At 36.9% G+C, this 20,264-nt stretch overlaps 1 protein-coding gene across 1 annotated transcript in view; it reads right to left on the reverse strand.

The window, feature by feature from the left end:
• The window catches only part of MORC1 (MORC family CW-type zinc finger 1), a gene marked incomplete at both ends in the record, with an annotated part of 181,031 nt that overhangs the window by 75,152 nt on the left and 85,615 nt on the right, over window positions 1–20,264 (reverse strand). The window contains 3 exons of the mRNA XM_080696508.1: window positions 2,327–2,465; window positions 10,700–10,805; window positions 12,897–13,025. Of these exons, the coding sequence (XP_080552634.1) occupies window positions 2,327–2,465; window positions 10,700–10,805; window positions 12,897–13,025 (374 nt within the window). The remainder of the gene's footprint in view (window positions 1–2,326; window positions 2,466–10,699; window positions 10,806–12,896; window positions 13,026–20,264) is intronic.

Genomic DNA, 20,264 nt, shown 5'->3' on the forward strand with positions numbered 1-20,264 from the left:
CTCAAGGGCAGAGGTTCAGGACCACATCCTCTATAAACTTTCTTTGACTAAATTGTCCTCGCTATCTTCTTATAAAATTACTTCTATTTACAGAGTCACAGTGAGTAAAACCAAGACTATTCCTGCTCTGGTATTAGAGTTATGCTGAATTCCCCACAATGCCTGGCCTGGAATAGACTCCAGGGCAAGTATGGGCTCTCAGTGACCACCTCACAACTAGCTCATTACCTATGGATTGGGACAGTTAAGGGCACTGAGCACTGGAAAGTATGTTAAAGTTTCTGGGACTATTTTCACAAATGGATTTTTTGAAATTTTTTTCATGATAGGAAAAGAAAAGAGTGAGGATTCTTATATCCTTGGAAATAATGCTGGCAGATACTGCTAAATTTCTATGTTACATTGAAAATAAACAGACTCTAAAACCCTGGCTTGAAATTTTATGAAGAAAAGCAACTGCAAAGGAAGAATGAGTAGAACTGATAGCCCGAGTCTGTTACTCCATCAATGGCTATTAATATCCCAACCTCACTGATGAATAAATCATCTAACCCTAAGCAAACAGCAGCCAAGCAAATCTCCATGATTGCTACTATTAATATCCAAGGGTCAGCTCTGACCTCTACAGGCAAGACAAAATATAGAGATGGTCAAAAGATAAGATCAATTCTGGTTGTGCTGAATACCTTTACATGGCCTCAAGGAATGGAAAACAAACAAAAAAAAAAAAAGAAAAAATTAAGATGTTCTAGAATACAAAGATCTGAATTACTTACTCATTTATTAAAATGGCCATAGGCTATTATATCTTTACTTCTGACCTCTGTTATCAAATCAACAACTAAAAGCTCTAAAGACCGCAGAAATTTGAGCTGCTTTGGGGATATGGGGAGTACTTAGGAGACTGTGTCTACAAAATGATTTTTTTTTTTTTGTCTTTCCAAGAGAAATCAATCTCCAAGCAATATACAGAAAGGGTTAGGTCTCTGTCTTCTCAGGTGGTATCTGACTTGTACTGCAGATTACTAGCCAGATGGGAGAGGAAGGAAAATAAAACTCTTTACCTCAGAGGATCCCAGAAAGGCATGTAATAACTTGTACAGGCTGGGGTTCTTGACTACAACCCATCACTGAATTTTCTATTCTCATGAGAATTCTATTTCTTAATGTCTACAGTCAACACATTTGGACATATGACACCAACATTCTCAAGTACAACTGGAGAAAGCCAACAGGCTATATATATGATTAAAAAGATAAAATTCCACATTTCTTATATTGTTACAGTTAAAAAGATGGAAGTTGGGAGCTAAATTAATAAAATAAGCAGAAATCTAATTAGATTATTACTTAAAAACTAAAACAAATTTTCTATATGCCACATTTCTTTTCCACTGGCAACAGTTATGCTTACCTATGTTTACTACTAATGTTTTATTTACTCAATGTTCTTAACATTAATATTACTTTGACAACAGGCTAATGTTATTTAAAAGAACTCTGTACCTAAAATGTCCACCTTCAGGAAAGAAGCCTACTAAAATAAAATAAAAAATAGCCCAACCTTAGTTGGTTGCGGTGGCACATGCCTATAATCCAGTAATTGAGAGGTTGAGACAGGAGGACTGCAGCTCTGAGACCATCCTCAGCAACCCACAAGGCCCTCGGCAACTTAGCAAGGCTCCGTTCACAATAAAAAAAAATAAATAAATAAGCTGGGTGTGGTGGCGAACATTTGTAATCCCAGTATTTGGGAGGCTGAGACAGAAGAATTGTAGGTTCATGGCCAACCTCAGCAACTTAGTGAGGTCCTCCACAACTTAGTGAGACCCTGTTCAAAATAAAAAGAATAAAATAGGACTAAGAGTGTACCTCAGTAGTAGAATAGCCCTGGGTGCCCATCCCCAACACCATACATACATACATACATACATACATACATACATGAGTAATTAGGATTATAGCTCAGAGGCAGAATTTCTCTGGGCTCAACCTCCAGTACCAAACAACAACAACATATACAAAACCGCCCAACCTTTGGAATCATACAGTGTCGTTTCTAGCAGCTATAGAGTAGTAGAAATAACTGTTCCTGTTGTTGCGTTGAGGGGCTTAGATATCACATGAGCAGTTTTCTTGCTGAACTCTCTTTCCTTCTACCTCTAGAACAATTCTCAAATCCAGAATCAAAAATAAATGACAAAAAAGGAAAAGAAAAAAAAGACCACACATTTGACTTGAGCAACCCACATTAGTCACTTTGTACATATGACTCCAACAACTCAAGAATCACAGCTGAATTGGGAAAGGATTAATGACAGCTTACCTGTGGCTGCTGTTTTCCCAGTTTACTTTGATACTTCTGGACTGACTCTTTGAGCCGCTTCTCTTTCTCATTTTTTGATGTCAATGTTGTGCTCATGGTACCCAGGGGGATGGACGGCAGACATTCCATCTGATAACAACTTCACAGTCAACAAATAAAAGATTAACGTCAGGAGGTAATACAAAGCTACTTACTGTCTCTAAAAGATGATGTGCTTCTATAAGCTGTCATTTTACCAAAGTTCAAATATAAAGTAAGATCATTATGTTCAGAATTTTAGGTAACACATGGCCTTAAATCTCCAAATTGCATGGAAAGGAGCTAAATGGAAAAGGTGTAGAGCATATATTTATGAGAATGGGAAAGTATTAATTGTTTTGCTAAGGCTTCATTTATCTACAGTATCATAAAAGGAGGTCTTTTGCAAAAAAGTTTTCTGGATCATTGAGATTTATCTCATTACTGCCCAACATTTATTTCCCCTCCCAAAACTGCAATAGAAATACATCTATCCCTCTAAAATATATCAAATACTTCTGCCTCCGAAGTGCATGAAGTCTTTGCTTGCTGAGTTTGCATCACTGAGAAGCCCAGTGACTGTTACGTGATGCAGTATACAGTGATAGCCTGGGGGTGGGTAGTGAGACTTGTAGAGCCCCCTCCCACACAGCTCTGATGGCCTGGACAGCAGCTTCCTTCCCAAACACCCTCAGCTGTAGGAATATTTGCTCTTGGCAGTCTCCCTGACTCCCAGCCTCTGTACTGTAGAATCAGGTAGAATGTGTGTGAATGAACAATAAACAAGCTATGAGCCAGGCATGGTGGCACAAGCTTGTAATCCCAGCATTTGGGAGGCTGAGACTGAAGGATCTTAGTTTGCAGACAGACTTAGCTATTTAGTGAGGTTCACCGCAACTTAGTGATACCCTGTTTCAAAAATATAAAGAATAAGCCATGGCGCACGCTTATAATCCCAGCATTCGGGAGGCAGAGACTGGAGGAATGCAGTTCACAGACAGCCTCAGCTACTTAGTGAGGCCCTCTGCAACTCAGTGAGACCTGGTTTCAAAATAAAGAATAAAAAATAGAGCAGGGGGTGTAGCTCGGAGGTAGAATGCCCCGGGCTCCATCCCCAGACCCCCCCCAATAAATAAATAAATAAATAAATAAATAAATAAACAAACAAGCTATGGATATGGATAAGTGCTTTTCTTATACTGTTACAAAAAATACTAAGACTTCAGAGATTTGGAAGGTTTGAGGATATATATATATATTTTTTTTTAATTTTGTTTTTTGCTTTTGCTTTTGTGACTCTGTTCTGAGGATTCAACCTAGCCAAACTGTTTCAAAAATAAGATATTAAGTGGGTGTGGTGGTGCATGCTTGTAATCCCAGCATTTGGGAGGCTGATACAGGAGGATCGAGGTTCGGAGACAGCCTCGGCTACTTAGGGAGGCCCTTTGCAACTCATTGAGACCCTGTTTCCAAAAAATAATAAAAAAGACTAAAAAAATTTAAAGTAAGACATTATTTCCCCCTCCCTGATATCAAGGTTTAACCTGGATGGGAGTTCACCGTGCACTGTGCATGGCTGTAATTCAGGGTGTGGCTGGGGTTGTGCATGAGGTGAATAAAATGCTGAGATCAGGACCTGGGACTTGTTCTAGGTTAAAGAATTTTCTATTATAGATAGGTGAGAGTGGGTTGGGGATTCAGTGGATTATAGAAAAGAAGAGGAAAGATCAAAGCTTGAAGAAAATGCATGTTTTAGTCTAGGAGGAGGAGGTAGGAATAGAGAGAGGGCCTTCTTCCATCTCAGAGAAAAAAATCAGAACCATCATTTCCCTGCTTTTCAGGGCTGCAGCATATATTCTTCTTGCCCCCCCCCCCATCAACAGAGAAGAGTGGGGAATTACCATCAAATTGAAGCACTATTAAGAGGGAAAAAAAAAAAACAATTGCACCCACATACGGTGTTTGCTGTTACTGTTATTTTCAAAGAAAAAAATGCTAAATAAATCCTAGGGACAACTCCTAAATATACCGCCACCTACAGTGTGAATCTGAAGACATCTGTGGGATAGTACTTATAATAGCGGCCTCTCTTTCACTGGAGAAACAAATTTTGTGGCCATGTTAAATTTTTATTCAGAAAAGAGCAACCTCAATTACTCTATCAAAATACAATCCACTCTACTGGCTTCATTTAAAGATTATTTGGAAATAAATTTGGATACGTTATGCAGCCCACAGGTATTTTCTTAATAAGTTTTTTAAAGAAGGAGGAGGAGGAGGAGGAGGAGAAGGAGGAGGAGGAGGAGGACTCAGACTCTTCTGGCTCAGCCAAGTAACAGGCATCATTTTTATCCGTCAGTGATCCCTACTTTTAATGCAGATGTATGCATCTGCATGAGTGTAATGGAACTGTGCTGAGATCTATTTCTCAGATACTGTGACAAAAGCACATAGTCTCCTTCTGTGCTTAAAGTGGAAACGAAACCTGAGGCTTCAGTAGTTTGAAAAGGAACGGCTCCATTCTCCTCTGTCCAGGTTACCAACACTGAATACTGCCATTTGTAAAGAATGGAGAATTTTGGTCACTAAAAAAGTATGTAAATGAAATTGAGTTTCCTGAAACATAAAAGGATGCCTTTCTGAGAAGACTGGTGAGGTGGGAAAAGTACAGGTTGTGCGTTAGAATCCTACTTCCAGATCCAGCCCCAGGGAGGAACACTGGGCAAGTCAGTGAGCCTTCCTGAGCCTCCCTCTGCTCTCCTCTGAGAAACGGGGAAAGTCTGTAGGACTTTTGTAAAGATGGAACGACATAACATGTAACTGCTATGGATCACTATGATATTCTCTTTCTGGGGCAAGTTCTGGCTACACAGACATCATTCATTCAAATGTTGTCCATTGTCATTTTTCCCTGATGATAATTGGAGATTAACTGCTGCCAACTACATTTTCTGTAAATATAGACACTATATATTTCAACATATTTAAAATGATGTTTTTCTGTAAATATACGTAATACAGACTTTCCACCTCATTACCTTTGTCCCTATACTTATAGAATTTAGCCTAATAAATAACTGTATTGAGGACTTCCGGGAAGATGGCGACCGAGAAAAGCGGGGCTTAAGAGTCCGCTAACAACCAATCTCCATTACCACAAAAAGAGCGCCTTTCATAGCCAGAAAACACCATCACCAGAAAAACAAAAAAAACCACCAGGCTCCAGAGAGAAAGCGGACTGAGAACAGAGCTCAGGGCCACAGAGGAGACACACGCGCCCGAGGACGCGGCAGCAGCGCCATACTGCCGGCGGCAGCGGCGAACTCATCGGACGGCTACAGCAAGCCGAGGTGAGCCGCTGCGGAGCAGCCAGGCGGGATCTTTCGGCGCAGACAGCATTTAAAGCTCCCAGTGGCTGAGCTCAGCACACGCTGCAGGGATTCAGAGTGGAAATCAAAACCAGAGAAGAAAATATACGCCAGCCTCATGGCCGAGGGCGTGGCAGAGGCGCCATATTGCCACCGGCGGCGGCAGCAGCAGTGAATTCACCGAGTCCAGTACAGCTACATATGCGTACTCAAGAACAGTGAGTCAAATTGCGGGCCACAGAGGAGAAATCGCAGTATTGTGCCTCCTGGGACTTGACCCAGTGAGGGAGTGGTGGTGGCAGAGATATCACACCATAGGAGAACGTGCAACCTGGCACCCCCCATAGTTTAAAGCAGGCTCTATCGACTCCCTGGGTCGGAGACTCTGTGATACAACCCAGTAAAGGAGTAGTGGGGTCTGAGATAATACAGACTCGAGATCCAGAGCACCTTAAGTGAAGCCATAGTGACCCAAGGGAAGAACCCAGAGAAGGCACAAACCTCCGAAATCATGGGAAAGAGGAATAACACTGGAGTAATGAATGTGCACAACCCCACAACATCAGAACCCGATAAAACAGAAAATCAGAGATTTCTAGAAGATCAAATCAGGAAAATAACTGTAGAAATAATAGAGGTGCTTCGAAAAGAACTCAGAGAGAGCCAAAAAGAGATAAAGGATGCAATTAATGAAGTAAAGGCCTCAATTCAAAGCACAAACAACCGATTAGAACACATGGAGAACAGAATCTCGCTCTTTGAAGATGAGCAATCCAAAAATGAATGCATAGTTTCTAATCTAGAAAAAAATATCCAACAGCAGGAATCTGACATTGAAGAAATATGGGCCCATCTTAAGAGAGCTAACCTAAGAATAATTGGAATAGAGGAGGGAAAAGAAAGTGATACCAAAGGGATCAACAATCTCTTCAAGGAAGTAATAGCAGAAAATTTTCCAAATATAGAGCAAGAGGTTGATACACAGATCCAGGAAACTTATAGAACTCCCTTTAGACAGGATCCGAGAAGAGGATCCCCACGCCATATAATTGTCAAAATGACCAATGTGGAAGCCAAGCAGAGAATCTTAAAGGCAACAAAAACAAAGGGCCAAGTGACATTCAGAGGCAAACCAATTAGAATCACTCCAGACTTCCCAAACCAAGTCATGAGAGCCAGAAGGGCCTGGAGTAACATATTCCAAACTCTGAAAGAAAACAACTTCCAGCCAAAAATTTCCTATCCAGCAAAACTTTCTATCAAATTAGATGGAGAAATAAGAAGCTTCCATGACAAACAGAAACTGAAGGAATTTATGTCTTCAAAACCAGCGCTAGAGAAAATACTCAAAGAGATTAACTACAAAGAAGAAATAGGTAACACTCACCAGAACCAGAGAAACAAGAGTTTCCATCCAACAGACAACTAAGATTGGTTATCTGTGGAGATTCATTATTTATGTTAGTCTTTTACCTATCTCTAAGTTGTATTGTTTGCTTTATTGTTATTAATTTTTAGGATTTCTAGTTGGAATATTAATATACCTTCAGATATAGCATTTGGAAATATTTTATCCAATTCTATTAGTAACTTTTAACTCTGTTTACATTGTCTTTGGATATACAATATTTTCTTTTATTTTTTAGGGAGTTTGTATATTCTTCTGTTGCCTGTGCCATTGAAATCATATCCAAGAAATCACTGCCAATTTCAATGTTGTGAGGTTTTATGACCCAGATTTTCTCCTAAAAGTTTATAGTCTTAAGATTTATATTTAGGTCTTTCATCTATTTTGAGTTAATACTTGTATGTGGGATTAGGTAAAGGTCCAATTTTATTCTTTTCCATGTAATTATTATTTTTCAACAATATTTAGTTAAAAGATTATTATTTCCACCACCAAATGTTCGTGGAAACCTTGTCAAAAATAACTTGACAATATAGGGAAGAATTTAGCTCTAGGCTTGTATTTAACTCCAATGGTCTATATATCTGCCTTTAGAACAGTACTACACTGTTTCAATTATTGTAGCTTTATATGGTTTGAAATCAGAAAATATATATCTTCTAGCTTTGTTCTTTTTCAAGATCGTTTTGGGTATCTAGAATTCATATTCCATATTAGGATAGATTTTTTTCTGAAAAATAAATATATAAATATATGATAGTTTCATCTAAAAAAAACAGAAAAAAATATGCTCTAGTAAGAAAGAAAGCAAAAAGAAATATTGAAATGTTATCTTTAAATCATCAAACGCTTGGTATCAGACAAATGAAACTGTTATGTGAGATTATCATTTTTAATTTTGGATAAATTGCTATAATACTAGATGTCAACCACTAAGCCAAGCATGGGAAGGAGGGATGGGGAGAGAATGGGGTGGGGATCGGGTGGGGGCTGACTGGGCAATGTGTGCATGTATGTCTACAAAAGTTTGTATCCCACTATGATGTATGAATACAGTGCACCAATAAAATAAAATTTAAAAAAAATAACTGTACTTCATTTCTCCTCATTTTAATGCATTTAATTTTATGCGATCTACCCAAATCTAATGGTGCATATGTCTCATGGTATATTCAAAAGGCTGCCTATTCTTAGGGTTCCGGCCTATGATACTGAGTTAGAGGATTTAGCTAGGTCACCAGATGAATCCTCTTCCTTTGGGGACTCATCATGTCTACACCACTGTTAATGGGATCTCATACCTGAAGTGCCAGCTCTCCATTAACTGACCTTGTTTGTCATCGGGAGCTTTTCTTTACATCTCCCCTAAACCTCCTGCTGCCACTTTATGTGTATTTTTGTTATAATGTCTTCAGTTGAAATAAATTACAGATGGTCAGAATTATGTGAATGTATTTAGAGAATCAAGGACTTAAGAAAATGATAAATATAAGCACTTTCTGCATTCTAGGTTTTTAAGGTCCATCAGTTTTCTATCATCCCAGCTAAATTTATCTTTCTTCTCCTCACAAGTGGCATTATGTTGATGTGTAAAAGAGATAGAATTAATGTAACTCTGAAACTAATCCTACAGTGCTCTGAGATGTTATCAATAGTCTTCAAGAGAAGAAGGTGAGAATGTGTAAATTCAGTTTGCGGTGTAAACTGAAAATAAAGGAAACAGTAAAGGACAGCTTCCCAGTTCTGTGTGGCTGCGACGGTCAAGAGTGGTGTAAGAAATCATAGCTACATGCTTAAACCTGCCGGGGCAGCTTACATCCTGGTGTCTTCTTACCAAGGGACCCACAGAGACCAGGAACCTTTGCAGATTGTGCTGACAAGAAATTCACAGGGCCCAGAGAAGATGGATGAAGACACAATTATTAAGCCTCGTTCTTGGAAATGGGAAGCTGAAGACAAAAGAGGTCGTATCGATTGTCCAGACTTCACAGCGTGGAGCCAGAAGTGAAGCCCAGGCATTGTGGCCAAGGAGACTCTAAACACTTCTGTATGCTGTGTGTAAAATTCTTAGGTCACAACAAGTAATTAATATCACTAGCTATTCTGAATATTAAAATTGAGCTTATGATGTGTTGCTATTCTGGAGGTATTTAATTCTCAAGTGAGAGATAGAATCAAGTTAGTAGTCAGAAGATCCTGGCCAATGGCTCACGAACTGGCTTCAAACATGAAGGAAAAAAAAATTCTGGCTTTTCTAAAATGAAGAAATAAAATAAAATCAAGGCTTCACAATCATGTTCCCTGAAGTTCTGAGCTTTCTGCAGAGAGCAGGGAACAGAAATACAAGAGGCTACCTTAGCTCCCCTGCTTCCCAGCCTCCCATTTGACTAGGAGAGTTGTGCATTTGTCTGTTTTATATATTTCAGTTTTATGACAAATTTTACTTGGAAAAACACAGGTTGTACTGCAAAACAAGAAAGGGAGAGTGAAAAATCCCTGGGTCACCCGAAATGTAAGAACTCTTACACTCTTGACATTTTTCTTCAGTCTGTAAATATATTAACCTGAAGACACTAGGCAGAACGGGTTTTAACATTATTTTCTAAATGTTTTCTTCTTTTTTATTTTTAAAATGTTTTCCTTTTTTATAATTGGATAAAAATAACAACAACAACAAAAAGTCAGGCATGGTGATGCACATCTGTAAACCCGGTAATTTGGGAGGCTGAGACAGAAGAATAACAGGTTCAAGACCAGCCTCAGTAATACTTAGCAAGACTCTCAGTGACCTAGCGAGACCCTATTTCAAAACAAAACATTATACAAAATGGTTGGGGGTATAGATGGGAGATAGAATGTTTCTTGGTTCAATTTCCAGTAAAACACACACACACACACACACACACACACACACACACACACACACACACACACCTAAAAAGCCGTTACTATGATAATGTCTACATCAGCAATTTGATCCACTTATGTTTAAGTCTAAGACTTTGAGCAGACTGCGTGGAAAAGCATGCTTGGGTCAGGGGTGCCTTTGTTAAGGGGAGTGCTAACTCTTTTCCCTCCAGGGAAAGAATATTAGTGCATAAGAGCTTGTAATAACATTGACATTCATCAATATTTAATCAGTCTTTTTCCTGTTTTAGTCTTAACTTCTCCCTCCAAGAACATACATAAAACAATGAAATCAATATGTAACTTAAACAGAAAAGGCACATGGCCTAACAGTCTGATGCCCCTGGACACACGCTCTGCATAATCCTCCCATGTGCTCGTGCTGTACAGTTGTGTGAACATGAGATTCCTGTGGGGTTGGGAGGCTGTCCTCTCCTGTCAGTGCACAGCTGCTCGCTCCAACATCTGCAGGCCATTATATCCATATCCCTTTTATCTGATGGAAATGCACACTAACAAAACAATCTCTTTACAGGTAGCAAAGGGATAGAAAGAGCTCAAAGAGATACCAGCCACTAAGCTGAAATCTGTCAATAGCGGACATTTTTCCATTTTCATGATAGGGACGTTAGGAATTAAATGTATAGTTTCTAGAAAACTATCAAAAACTACCTGTTTTCCAGGGGGTTAGGATTATTTGCACAAATCCACACGTCAAGAAATTCTTTTTCCTTATAATTTGTAGAGGAAGGCAAGACTCTCCATTTAAGGCAAAGATCTGATAATCAAAACAAAATCACACACAAAAGAGACTGCAATCAGAAATAAAGCTATCATAGGAAGCTGTCAATTTTCACTACCAAAAAAGTAGTGCACCCACTACTCTTGATGGCACACATATTCTAGGATACTAGGAGATACTTTAAGGTCCCACCAAGAAATATATTATTATTACTACTGCTTCAATTCCCTCCAATTGCTTCTGCTACTTTTAGAAAAAAAAAAAACCTTAAGTAATAGATCTCAGCCTCCATCTTCTTAAACCACATTAAAAATTCCAGTGACCTATACTCTCTCGTTTTCTCTGATCTATTACCCATCTGCTGACAACACCACTCTCTGTCTCCAAATGCCTGACTAACATAGGAAATAAAATAACAAGCTGAGTCACCTACAAGTTGTCTTCTTCTGTACCTACTTATCCTGCTCCCTTTTCTGCAGTTTCTGATTTCTTCTTCCATTTTCCTCTTACATCTCCCCTGCCTTTGGAATGGAGGCACCCCACTCTTTCTAGGCTATACCTCTTACTATCTCTGTGATCTTGGACAAATGACTTAACGTCTCTGTTTTAGCACTATCACCTGCAAAAAGAGATTAAGATGAATATTTATTTAAAAGGGTCGAGTATGAAATAACATAATAATAACAATGATAAAAGTCAACATTGCTAGCCGCTTTCCTAAAAACCTTACATTCAATGAACTTCACACTATTAATTCATATTATTCTCAAAAGACTTCTACAATGTAGCTACAAGTACTACTCGCATTTTATAGAGGAGGGAACTGAGCTTTTGAGAAGTCAAATAATTTGCCCCATTCCATATAGATCTCAGTCCTGGTGATCAAAGTCTAACAGAACCTGACACAAATCAGTAAGACAAAGTAACTGTTAGCCATTATTATATCACCTGATAGAGTGTTGTCACATACTTTCATCATCATACCTTCTAAATATCTGTCATGTATGTTTTTCTTAAATCTAACTTTAAAAAATGTTCATATATTTACAAGTTCTTACCTCGATCTTGGGTTCCACCATGGCATCCTCTGAGATCTGGTGCTCCACCAACCACCCTTCACTGAGCTGCCTCCCTACAACTGCCATCTGACTTGTCACCCAGGTAATGAGTCCAGGAGGTGCTCCTCTGGCACTTCCACCAAGTTTTACACACTATAGGGTGCTTTATTTCTTTGTTTATCTATCTTCTCCACAGGCCCATTTAAGTTGATTGTTCTCAATTCCATAATCCTTTGTACATGACTAAAAAACATCCATATCAACTGTTCAATGTCTTCATGATGTCATGCTACTGAAAAGTTTACAGTGACTCCTTATCATTTATCAAAGTTAAAATGAAGGGCCAGGCATCCTAGCACACATCCATTATCCCATTTGGGAGGCTGAGACAAAAGGATCACAAGATCACAGGTTCAAAACCAATCTCAGCAACTTAACAGGGATCTCAGCAACATAATGAGACCAAATTTACAAATTAAAAATAGAATTTTTTTAAGAGTCAGGAGTGTAGCTCAGAGGTAGAATGACCCTGGATTCCATTGCCAGCACCACAAAGACAAAGAATAAAGTAAAAATGTATCCTGAAATTCAAGGTCATCTGACATGTTATACAACATAATATTTTTTCTTTTATTATTTATTCATTATTTACTCAGTAGTCATTACAAAATTTGTGTTGTACATTAGACAAAGTATCATGTATTAAAGTAAAAATGGCTGTTTTTTATTATTCCACCACAAATATTTTAGCTCTAGTGAACCTAATATTAGTAGCCATATATAATGAGGGAGCTCCTATCCAGGGAGAAGGTCTTGGAGCAGAGGCCAGCAAGGAACTGGTACTGTCTACTTTGATCTAGTGGAGGTCTAAGATCAGCATTTGACTAAATTTCCCTCACTACATTTACTTTTAAACTTTCTCCTAGACTGTAATCTCCTTGAAAGCAAAAACCACATCTTACCCATCTCTGTCTCCCTAATATACCATTAATAACCACTGATAACACCATGACTTATTTATTTAGTAACCCAGTAGTATTTGCTAGTTAGACTGGAAGTAAATACTCACCACACTGCATGAGGAATGGAATAGCCATAGCTTGTCTTTGTTGGTATTTAATAGAGTCTAACGATTTCTCCATGTCCTTGGTCTGATGGTATCCAAATTCATTCCAAAACAATGTTAGATTTCTATTACCTAAAAGAAAGAAAGCAGGCAAAGAATAATGAAAGCAAATAAAGTCAACGTGATCAAGATGACAAACAAGAGAGAGTTTAGGTATAAGCACATATATATATATGATATGATCTAAACTGTGTCAAAGCTAGTATCTATAAAAATGTCAGAGATTATTATATTTATATTAGTTATCCCTAAGTAGGAATGTTATAGATGAAATGTTTTCTGATTTATACTTTCTTGCATTTTCCAAATTACCTGCAATAAATATGTACTATATAATGAAACCAAAGACAATAGCAATTATAAAAAGAATTATACATTTTTTAATTTTAAAAGTACCAATGAAGCATATGGACATTTAAAATATTGTTCTTAAATATTCCCAGGAATAACTGTAGTAATGAAATAAAAAACACTTTTTAAATTGTTACAAATATCTATCATTCCAATCTCATAGTCAGAGTTTCTTTACTTTTATATTATTTCTAGTTCCTTTTCTTTCAACACTTTATCGTTTATGTTGTACCCTATCCCCAAATTCTGTAACTCCATTCTCTCTTGGACACATCCCTGATCACAGAAAACTATTAGAGAGTCCTCTTTTAAGAATCTGTGTTATTATCCTTTGATCTAACAATTGTACCACTGGGAATATATCATAGCATTTTATGAATGGCAAAAAAGTGGAAATAATATAAAAGCATATAAACAGAAAACTGATAAGTTCCTCTTCCAAACACTGGAACACTAGGCAATCTATCTTTAATGAAAGAGGTAAAGCTAAATGTCATATTGCATCGAGATCTCCAAGGTTCAGTTTTAATTATTTAAAAAAGATATAAAAAGGCCAGGCATGGTGGCACATGCTTGTAATTTTAGTACCTGGGAGGCTGAGACAGGAGGATCACAGGTTCAAAACAAGCCCCTGCAACTTAGTGAGGCTCTCAGAAACCTAGTTAGACCATGTTTCCAAATAATAAATTTAAAAATTGGGCAAGAGGTATAGCTTGGAGGTAGAATGCCTCTAGTTCAACCCCCAGTACCAAAAAAAAAAAAAAAAGATGTAAAGAACATCCCCAGAATAATGTTTTTGCAATTTATAAAAAGCATATATGTATAAAGTTGTAGTGGATTAATTTTTTTCTGAAAGGATTCAAAAGAAAGTTTTGATAGTGGATATCATTAGAGAAGAAGCTGAGAGAAAGGTAAGGAAAAATACTTTTACTTTTCATTTTTTTAACAAATTTAATAATTTTACACATGACCATATTAACTTAAAAGTATTTTTAGCTAAACAAATAATCTTATGTTTTGCTGATTTATCTAATATGGTAATCCTCCTATTGGCCTCTTGAAATGTGGCGTATTTATAACATTTTCATCAATGTACACATTTCACAAAAGTGTATTTGGAAGTATAAACCCTGAAAATGCATGAAATAATGCTACCCTTACAATAAGTTTAACATATGGCTTTGTAATTCTGGAAAAACACAAATAAATGACCTGCTACAACTCAAGCTCAGACTGCTATGTGCTTTTAAGACCAATAGAGGAAGAACTCAGCCTTCGAAAGGGACTTCTTTGTTGGGCTTGGCTAAAAACAGACCACAGGTTCTTAAGCTCCTGCCTTGTCTCCTCACAAAATCCCAAGCTGCTCTTATACCAGTTCTCTTTAGGATTCTGCCCTGTGTTTTCTATTTGAACTCAGTTTCGGCTCTTGGTCCTTGTCCACCTCATATTCCATTCCTCCGCATAGATCCTAGTGCCCTGCTTTGGAATCTGGAAGATCTCATGTGGCTTTGCTTCTCTGATTTCCAGATTGACCATTTGGGCTTTACTATGTGAAAACGGGGGTGCTATTGATTAAAAAAACACAGATATGAGTGTGGGCTCTATGACACATCAGGTAGTATAACTGTAGGCAAGCCACTAAGTTTTCTAATCTAAAAATGAGTTATTACAGTAAATTGCCTTATGGGATTATCATAAAGATTAAAAAAGAAAACATATTAAAAACTACAGAGGCTTGGAGGTTTCTGGAAAGATGGTAGACTAGAAAGTGCCAGAAATATATTTCTCCACCTAGACAAAAAATTTCACTGGCACAGTCTAATGTAACTATTTTGAAATTCTGAAGTCCACTAAAGGCTTACAACTTCTAGAGGAAGTTTTGGCTAGTAAACAGGGTCAGTTTCAGTCATTTCAGTCCTCAGCCAGTAGCAGGTGCCCTACCAGTGCTGTATCCCTTAACCTTGTGGCAGGCAGAGGTGCTGATGTCCTGGGAGACTCTGCATACAGCTTGCAGGACTCAGGGTGAGCCAAAAAGAACTCTGTCACCAAATGTCAGCCATCCCTCCTCTGACAACCTACTGATGTTTATGACCACAGAAGTGCAGGTGAAGAACTAGACGCCATAATAACTACACTTCACCTCACTGTTGCAAGCCTGTCCGATTTGTCTAAACTGATTCCCAGAAATTCAAAGGGCTGGTGTCTTTCCCCTGCCTTCTCATTTTTGCCTTTTGGGAGTTACATTGAACAGTAGCACATTTAAAACAACTGCATATACAAGAGAAATTAAAAATCACTACACATGCACAGATTTGGAAGAACTGGAGAAGACCTTAAGTTTACATCTCAGGGTGATCCTCTGCACAGAGACTTGCTACCACAATTAAGAAGAATAATCAGAAAAACAAGCACTAGAAAAGGGTGGTAGTCTGATTCACAGAATTATAACACTATCAGCTTCAAATGTACAATTTTCAATGGCAACAAAAATATAGAAAGCATTTGAGAAAAGTTTGACTCATTCAAAAGAAAAAAAGGAATGGAACAGAAACTTTCCCTGAAAAAGAACTGATAGCAAATCTACCACACAAAGACTTTTTTTTTTTTTTTCCTTACGGTACTGGGGATGGAACTCAGGAGAATTTTACCTCCAAGCTACATCTCTAGCCCTATTTTTTTTTTTTTTAGGGGGTAGTACTGGGGTTCCTGGAAACCCTTCTACCTCCGGCCTACACTCCCAGACCTATTTTTATACTGTTTTTATTTGGAAACAGGGTCTCTTAAGCCAGCGCACGTGGCTGGCTTCGAACCTGTGTGTTCCTCCTGTATCCGCCTCCCAAGCACAGGGATTACAAGCGTGCACCACCACGCCCAGCTTCTAGCCCTATTTTTTATTCTTTATTTTGAGGCAGGGTCTCACTGAGTTGCAAAGGGCCTCACTAAGTGGCTGAAGCTGTCCTCGAACCATGATCCTCTTGTCTCAAAGACTTTTAAATAACTATCTTAAGGATGCTCAAAAAACTAAAAGAAGTCATAGAAAATCAATAAAATAATATAAAAACAAAGTGAAAATATCAATTAAAAATAGAAGACCTACTTTTTAATGCTAGAACTAAAAAATCTATAATAACTGAAATGAAAAAACTCACTAGTAGGATTCAAATGTATATTTGGGCAGGCAGAAAAACCAGTACTTTTTTTTTCTCTTTTGTTTTTAAAACCAATAAACTTAAAGACAAGATAATTGAAAGAATAATGATTAAAGAAAAGAACCTACTGGACCAGGGAGATGCCATCAAGTGGACTAACATACACATTGTCAAAATTCCAAAAGGGGAGGAGAGAAAGTTGGGAAATAAAGACTGTTTATAAAATGATGTCTGAAAAATTCCCACATTTGATTAAAGACATGAATATAAACATCCAAGAAGCTTAACTCCAGGTAAGGCAAAGTCAAAGAGACTCAGACCAAGACACATGGTAATCAAATAGTTGAAAGATGAAAACAAAACTTTAAAAACAGAAAAACAAGTCATAACATACAAGGAATCCTCAGTAAATTTTTCAGGAGATTTCTCATCAGAAACTTTAATGATCAGAAGGAGATGAGCAGATATATACAGTTGATTAAAAAAACCTTCCAACCAATAATTCTTTGTATGGCAAAAATAAATAAATATCCTTCAAAAATGAGAGAAAATTAAAATATTCATAAATAAACAGAACCTGAGAGAGTTAATTACCACTAGACTTGCTTTGTAAGAAATGCTAACAGGAGTCCTGCAAGTTGATACAAACAAATACTAAATAGTAACTTCAAACTATATAAAGAAAAAAATATGCTAGTAAGTATAAATATATGGGCAATTTTAAAATCTAATACTATTGCAACAATGGTATGTAATTACCATTGTTTTTCTACATAACTTAAGAGACTAATACACTAAAAGATTATTTTATATTTTTTGGTGTCATTTTGTGGCACAACTGAAAAGAGTAGCAAAAGAGCTTTTTAAGAAGCATTTCTTTAGCTGGGTGTGGTGGCGCACGCTTGTAATCCCAGCATTTGGGAGGCTGAGACAGGAGGATCACGGTTTGCAGACAGCCTCAGCTACTTAGTGAGGCCCTTTGCAGCTCAGTGAGACCCTGTTTCAAAATAAAGAATAAAAAAAAAATAGGGCTGGGGGTATAGCTTGGAGGTAGAATGCCCCTGGGTTCCATCCTCAGTACTGCAAAGAAAAAAAAAAAAAAAAAGAAGCACATCTTTTATGTAAATAAAGTTAGGCTGTTATAAATTCAAATTATAATATTAAAATTTTAGTGTGTCAAATGTGATCTCCGCAAAGAAAATGCCTTAAGAATATCTCACAATAGAAAATGAGAAGGGAATATAAATGTTTTGCTATAAAAAAAATCAACTAGACAGAAAAAAACAGTAATACAGGAAATGAGGGGAAGATAAACTATAAGGCATATAGAAAACAATTAGCTAAATGACCAGAATTTCTCCTTTGCAGTAATTACTTTAAATATAAATGGAATTATCTCTCTATTCAAAAGACAAAGATTAGCAGAATGTATTAAAAAACATGATCCCAGTATATGCTGTCTAGACACAAATTAGTTGCAAGTGAGATGATGATAAAGGATATTTATTTTGACCCAAAGACAAAAACTGGTTACAAATGAAATGATGAAAAAGAATATTCCTTGCAAATAGCAACCAAAATAGAGCAAGGGTGACTATACTAATATCAGACAAAACAGACTCTACACCAAAAAACAATCTAAGTGACAATGATGAATTGTATATACTAATAAAAGGTCCACTATAGAAAGAAAATATAACAGTTATAAATATATATGTATCTAAGAAATAGAGGAGAAAACTGACAAAACTGGAGTCAGATCTAGATTTATAATAATAAAAACTTCAATAACTCATTCTCAAAAATGGATAGAAAAATCAGAAACAAAATAAGTACAAGGAAGGAAATAGAAAAATTAAACAGAAAAAAGAGCCAATCCAATCTAAAAATTGTCCCAAAAGATTTTAAAAAAGATATATTAAGCATGCAGTAATGATGATATTACCATTATGGGTAATCAATAGAAATTTCTCAGAGATCACTTTGTCAGTTGTTGTTTTGTTTTGTTTTGTTGTGGTAATGACGACTGAACCCAGGGGCAAGAGCTACATCCCCAGCTCTTTTTGAAACAGGATCTCACTAGGTTGCACAGGGCCTCACTAAGTGCTGGCCACAAATCTCTAATCCTCTTGTCTCAGCCTCCCAAAGACTAGGATTACAAGTATGTGCCACCATGCTTGGCTCACTGTCAGTTTTAATGTAATAAATTTAAATATAAATTAGAAAAGACAAATACTACTGGGTATAAATTTCAATATTAAAATCTTATCTAAATAAATCTTGACAAGGGACACCAGTGAGCATACCTGCACTCCCTCCCTCCCCCACCCCTCCCTCTTTACCTCTCTCTTAAATAACTCGTTTTCTAGAACTCTTCCAATGATTTCCCACAATAAGAAGAATAAAATACCAACTCAACAAAATTTTCAAGGTTTTCCTTATCTAATCTCCACCTTTGTTTCCAAATTCATTTTTATTTTTCTTCCATGACCCATATGCTATAGCTATAGAAACCTTTTTGGAGTCTCAAATGTAATAAATTTTCTCAACTCAGATAAAATAAAAAGATACATATTATCAAAAGCATCTTCTCTGATCCCAATAAGATGAAGTTAGTCCCAGCATTCTGGACGCTGAGATAGGAAGAGTATTTCGGCATGAAAGTTTAAGACCAGCCTGGGAAACAAAGTCAGACACTGTCTCAAAAAAAAAAAAAAATAGAAAAGAAAAGGAAAGTTGGAAAATTCACAAATTTATAGAAATTATGCAATAAAATATGAAACAACCCCTGGATTAAAGAAGAAATCTCCAGGGAAGTTAGAAAATACTAAAGATACAACATATTAAAACTATGAGACATAGCAAAAGCAGTGCTTTGAGAGAAATTCACAAGCTTAAATTTATGCTTATACTTATATATAAATATATTAAGGCTTATATTTTAAAAAAGAAATATTTCAAATGAAAAATCTAACTAAAAAACTTAAGGAAGTAGAAAAAGAACAAACCAAATTCAAAGTTAGCAGAAAGAAAGGAGTAGAAAGAATAGAGCAGTAGCCAGACATGTTGATATATTACTATAATCCCAGAAGGCTCAGGCAAAATTGAATCCAAGCTAGACAACTCTACATGATCTGTCTTAAAATTAAAAATAAATAAACAAGCAAACCAACAAGCAAATAAATAAATAAATGGCGGAGTAGGGGTTGGAGAAATGTTTAGTGGCAGAGCGTTTGCCTAACATGCATGAGACATACTGTTAGTGGAGATGTGCCTTCATAGAGCCATTATAAAAAATAGCATGGAAATTCCCCCCCAAAATTAAAACTAGAACAATCATGTGATCAGGAAGTCCTACTTCTGGGTAAATATCCAAATGAAATAAATTCGTAATAGCACTATTAGGCATAGCCAAGATATAGAATCAGTCTGTCTATCAACAGGGAAATAGATTAAGAAAGTGTATGTGTATTCACCATGTAATACTATTCAGTCTTTAAGCAAAAGGAAATCCTGTTATTTGCAACAACATGGATGAGCCTAGAGAGCACATCATGTTAAAAGAAATGAGCTAGGCACAGAGAGATAAACCCTGCATAATAAAAGTCAGGGAGTTATTATTTCATAGGTATAGAGTTTCAGTTTTGCGGGATGAGGGTTCTAGACTCAGACGATGTGATGGTTGTCTAACAGTATGCTTATACTTAATGCCACCGAACTGCACACTTAAAAATGGTGAAGATGATTAATTTTATGCATATTTTACCACAATTAAAAATGGAAAAATACAATAGAGACCTTCAGAAATGTA

Source organism: Muscardinus avellanarius (genome assembly GCF_963383645.1).
Source record: "Muscardinus avellanarius genome assembly, chromosome: 5".
Classification (NCBI taxonomy): domain Eukaryota; kingdom Metazoa; phylum Chordata; class Mammalia; order Rodentia; family Gliridae; genus Muscardinus; species Muscardinus avellanarius.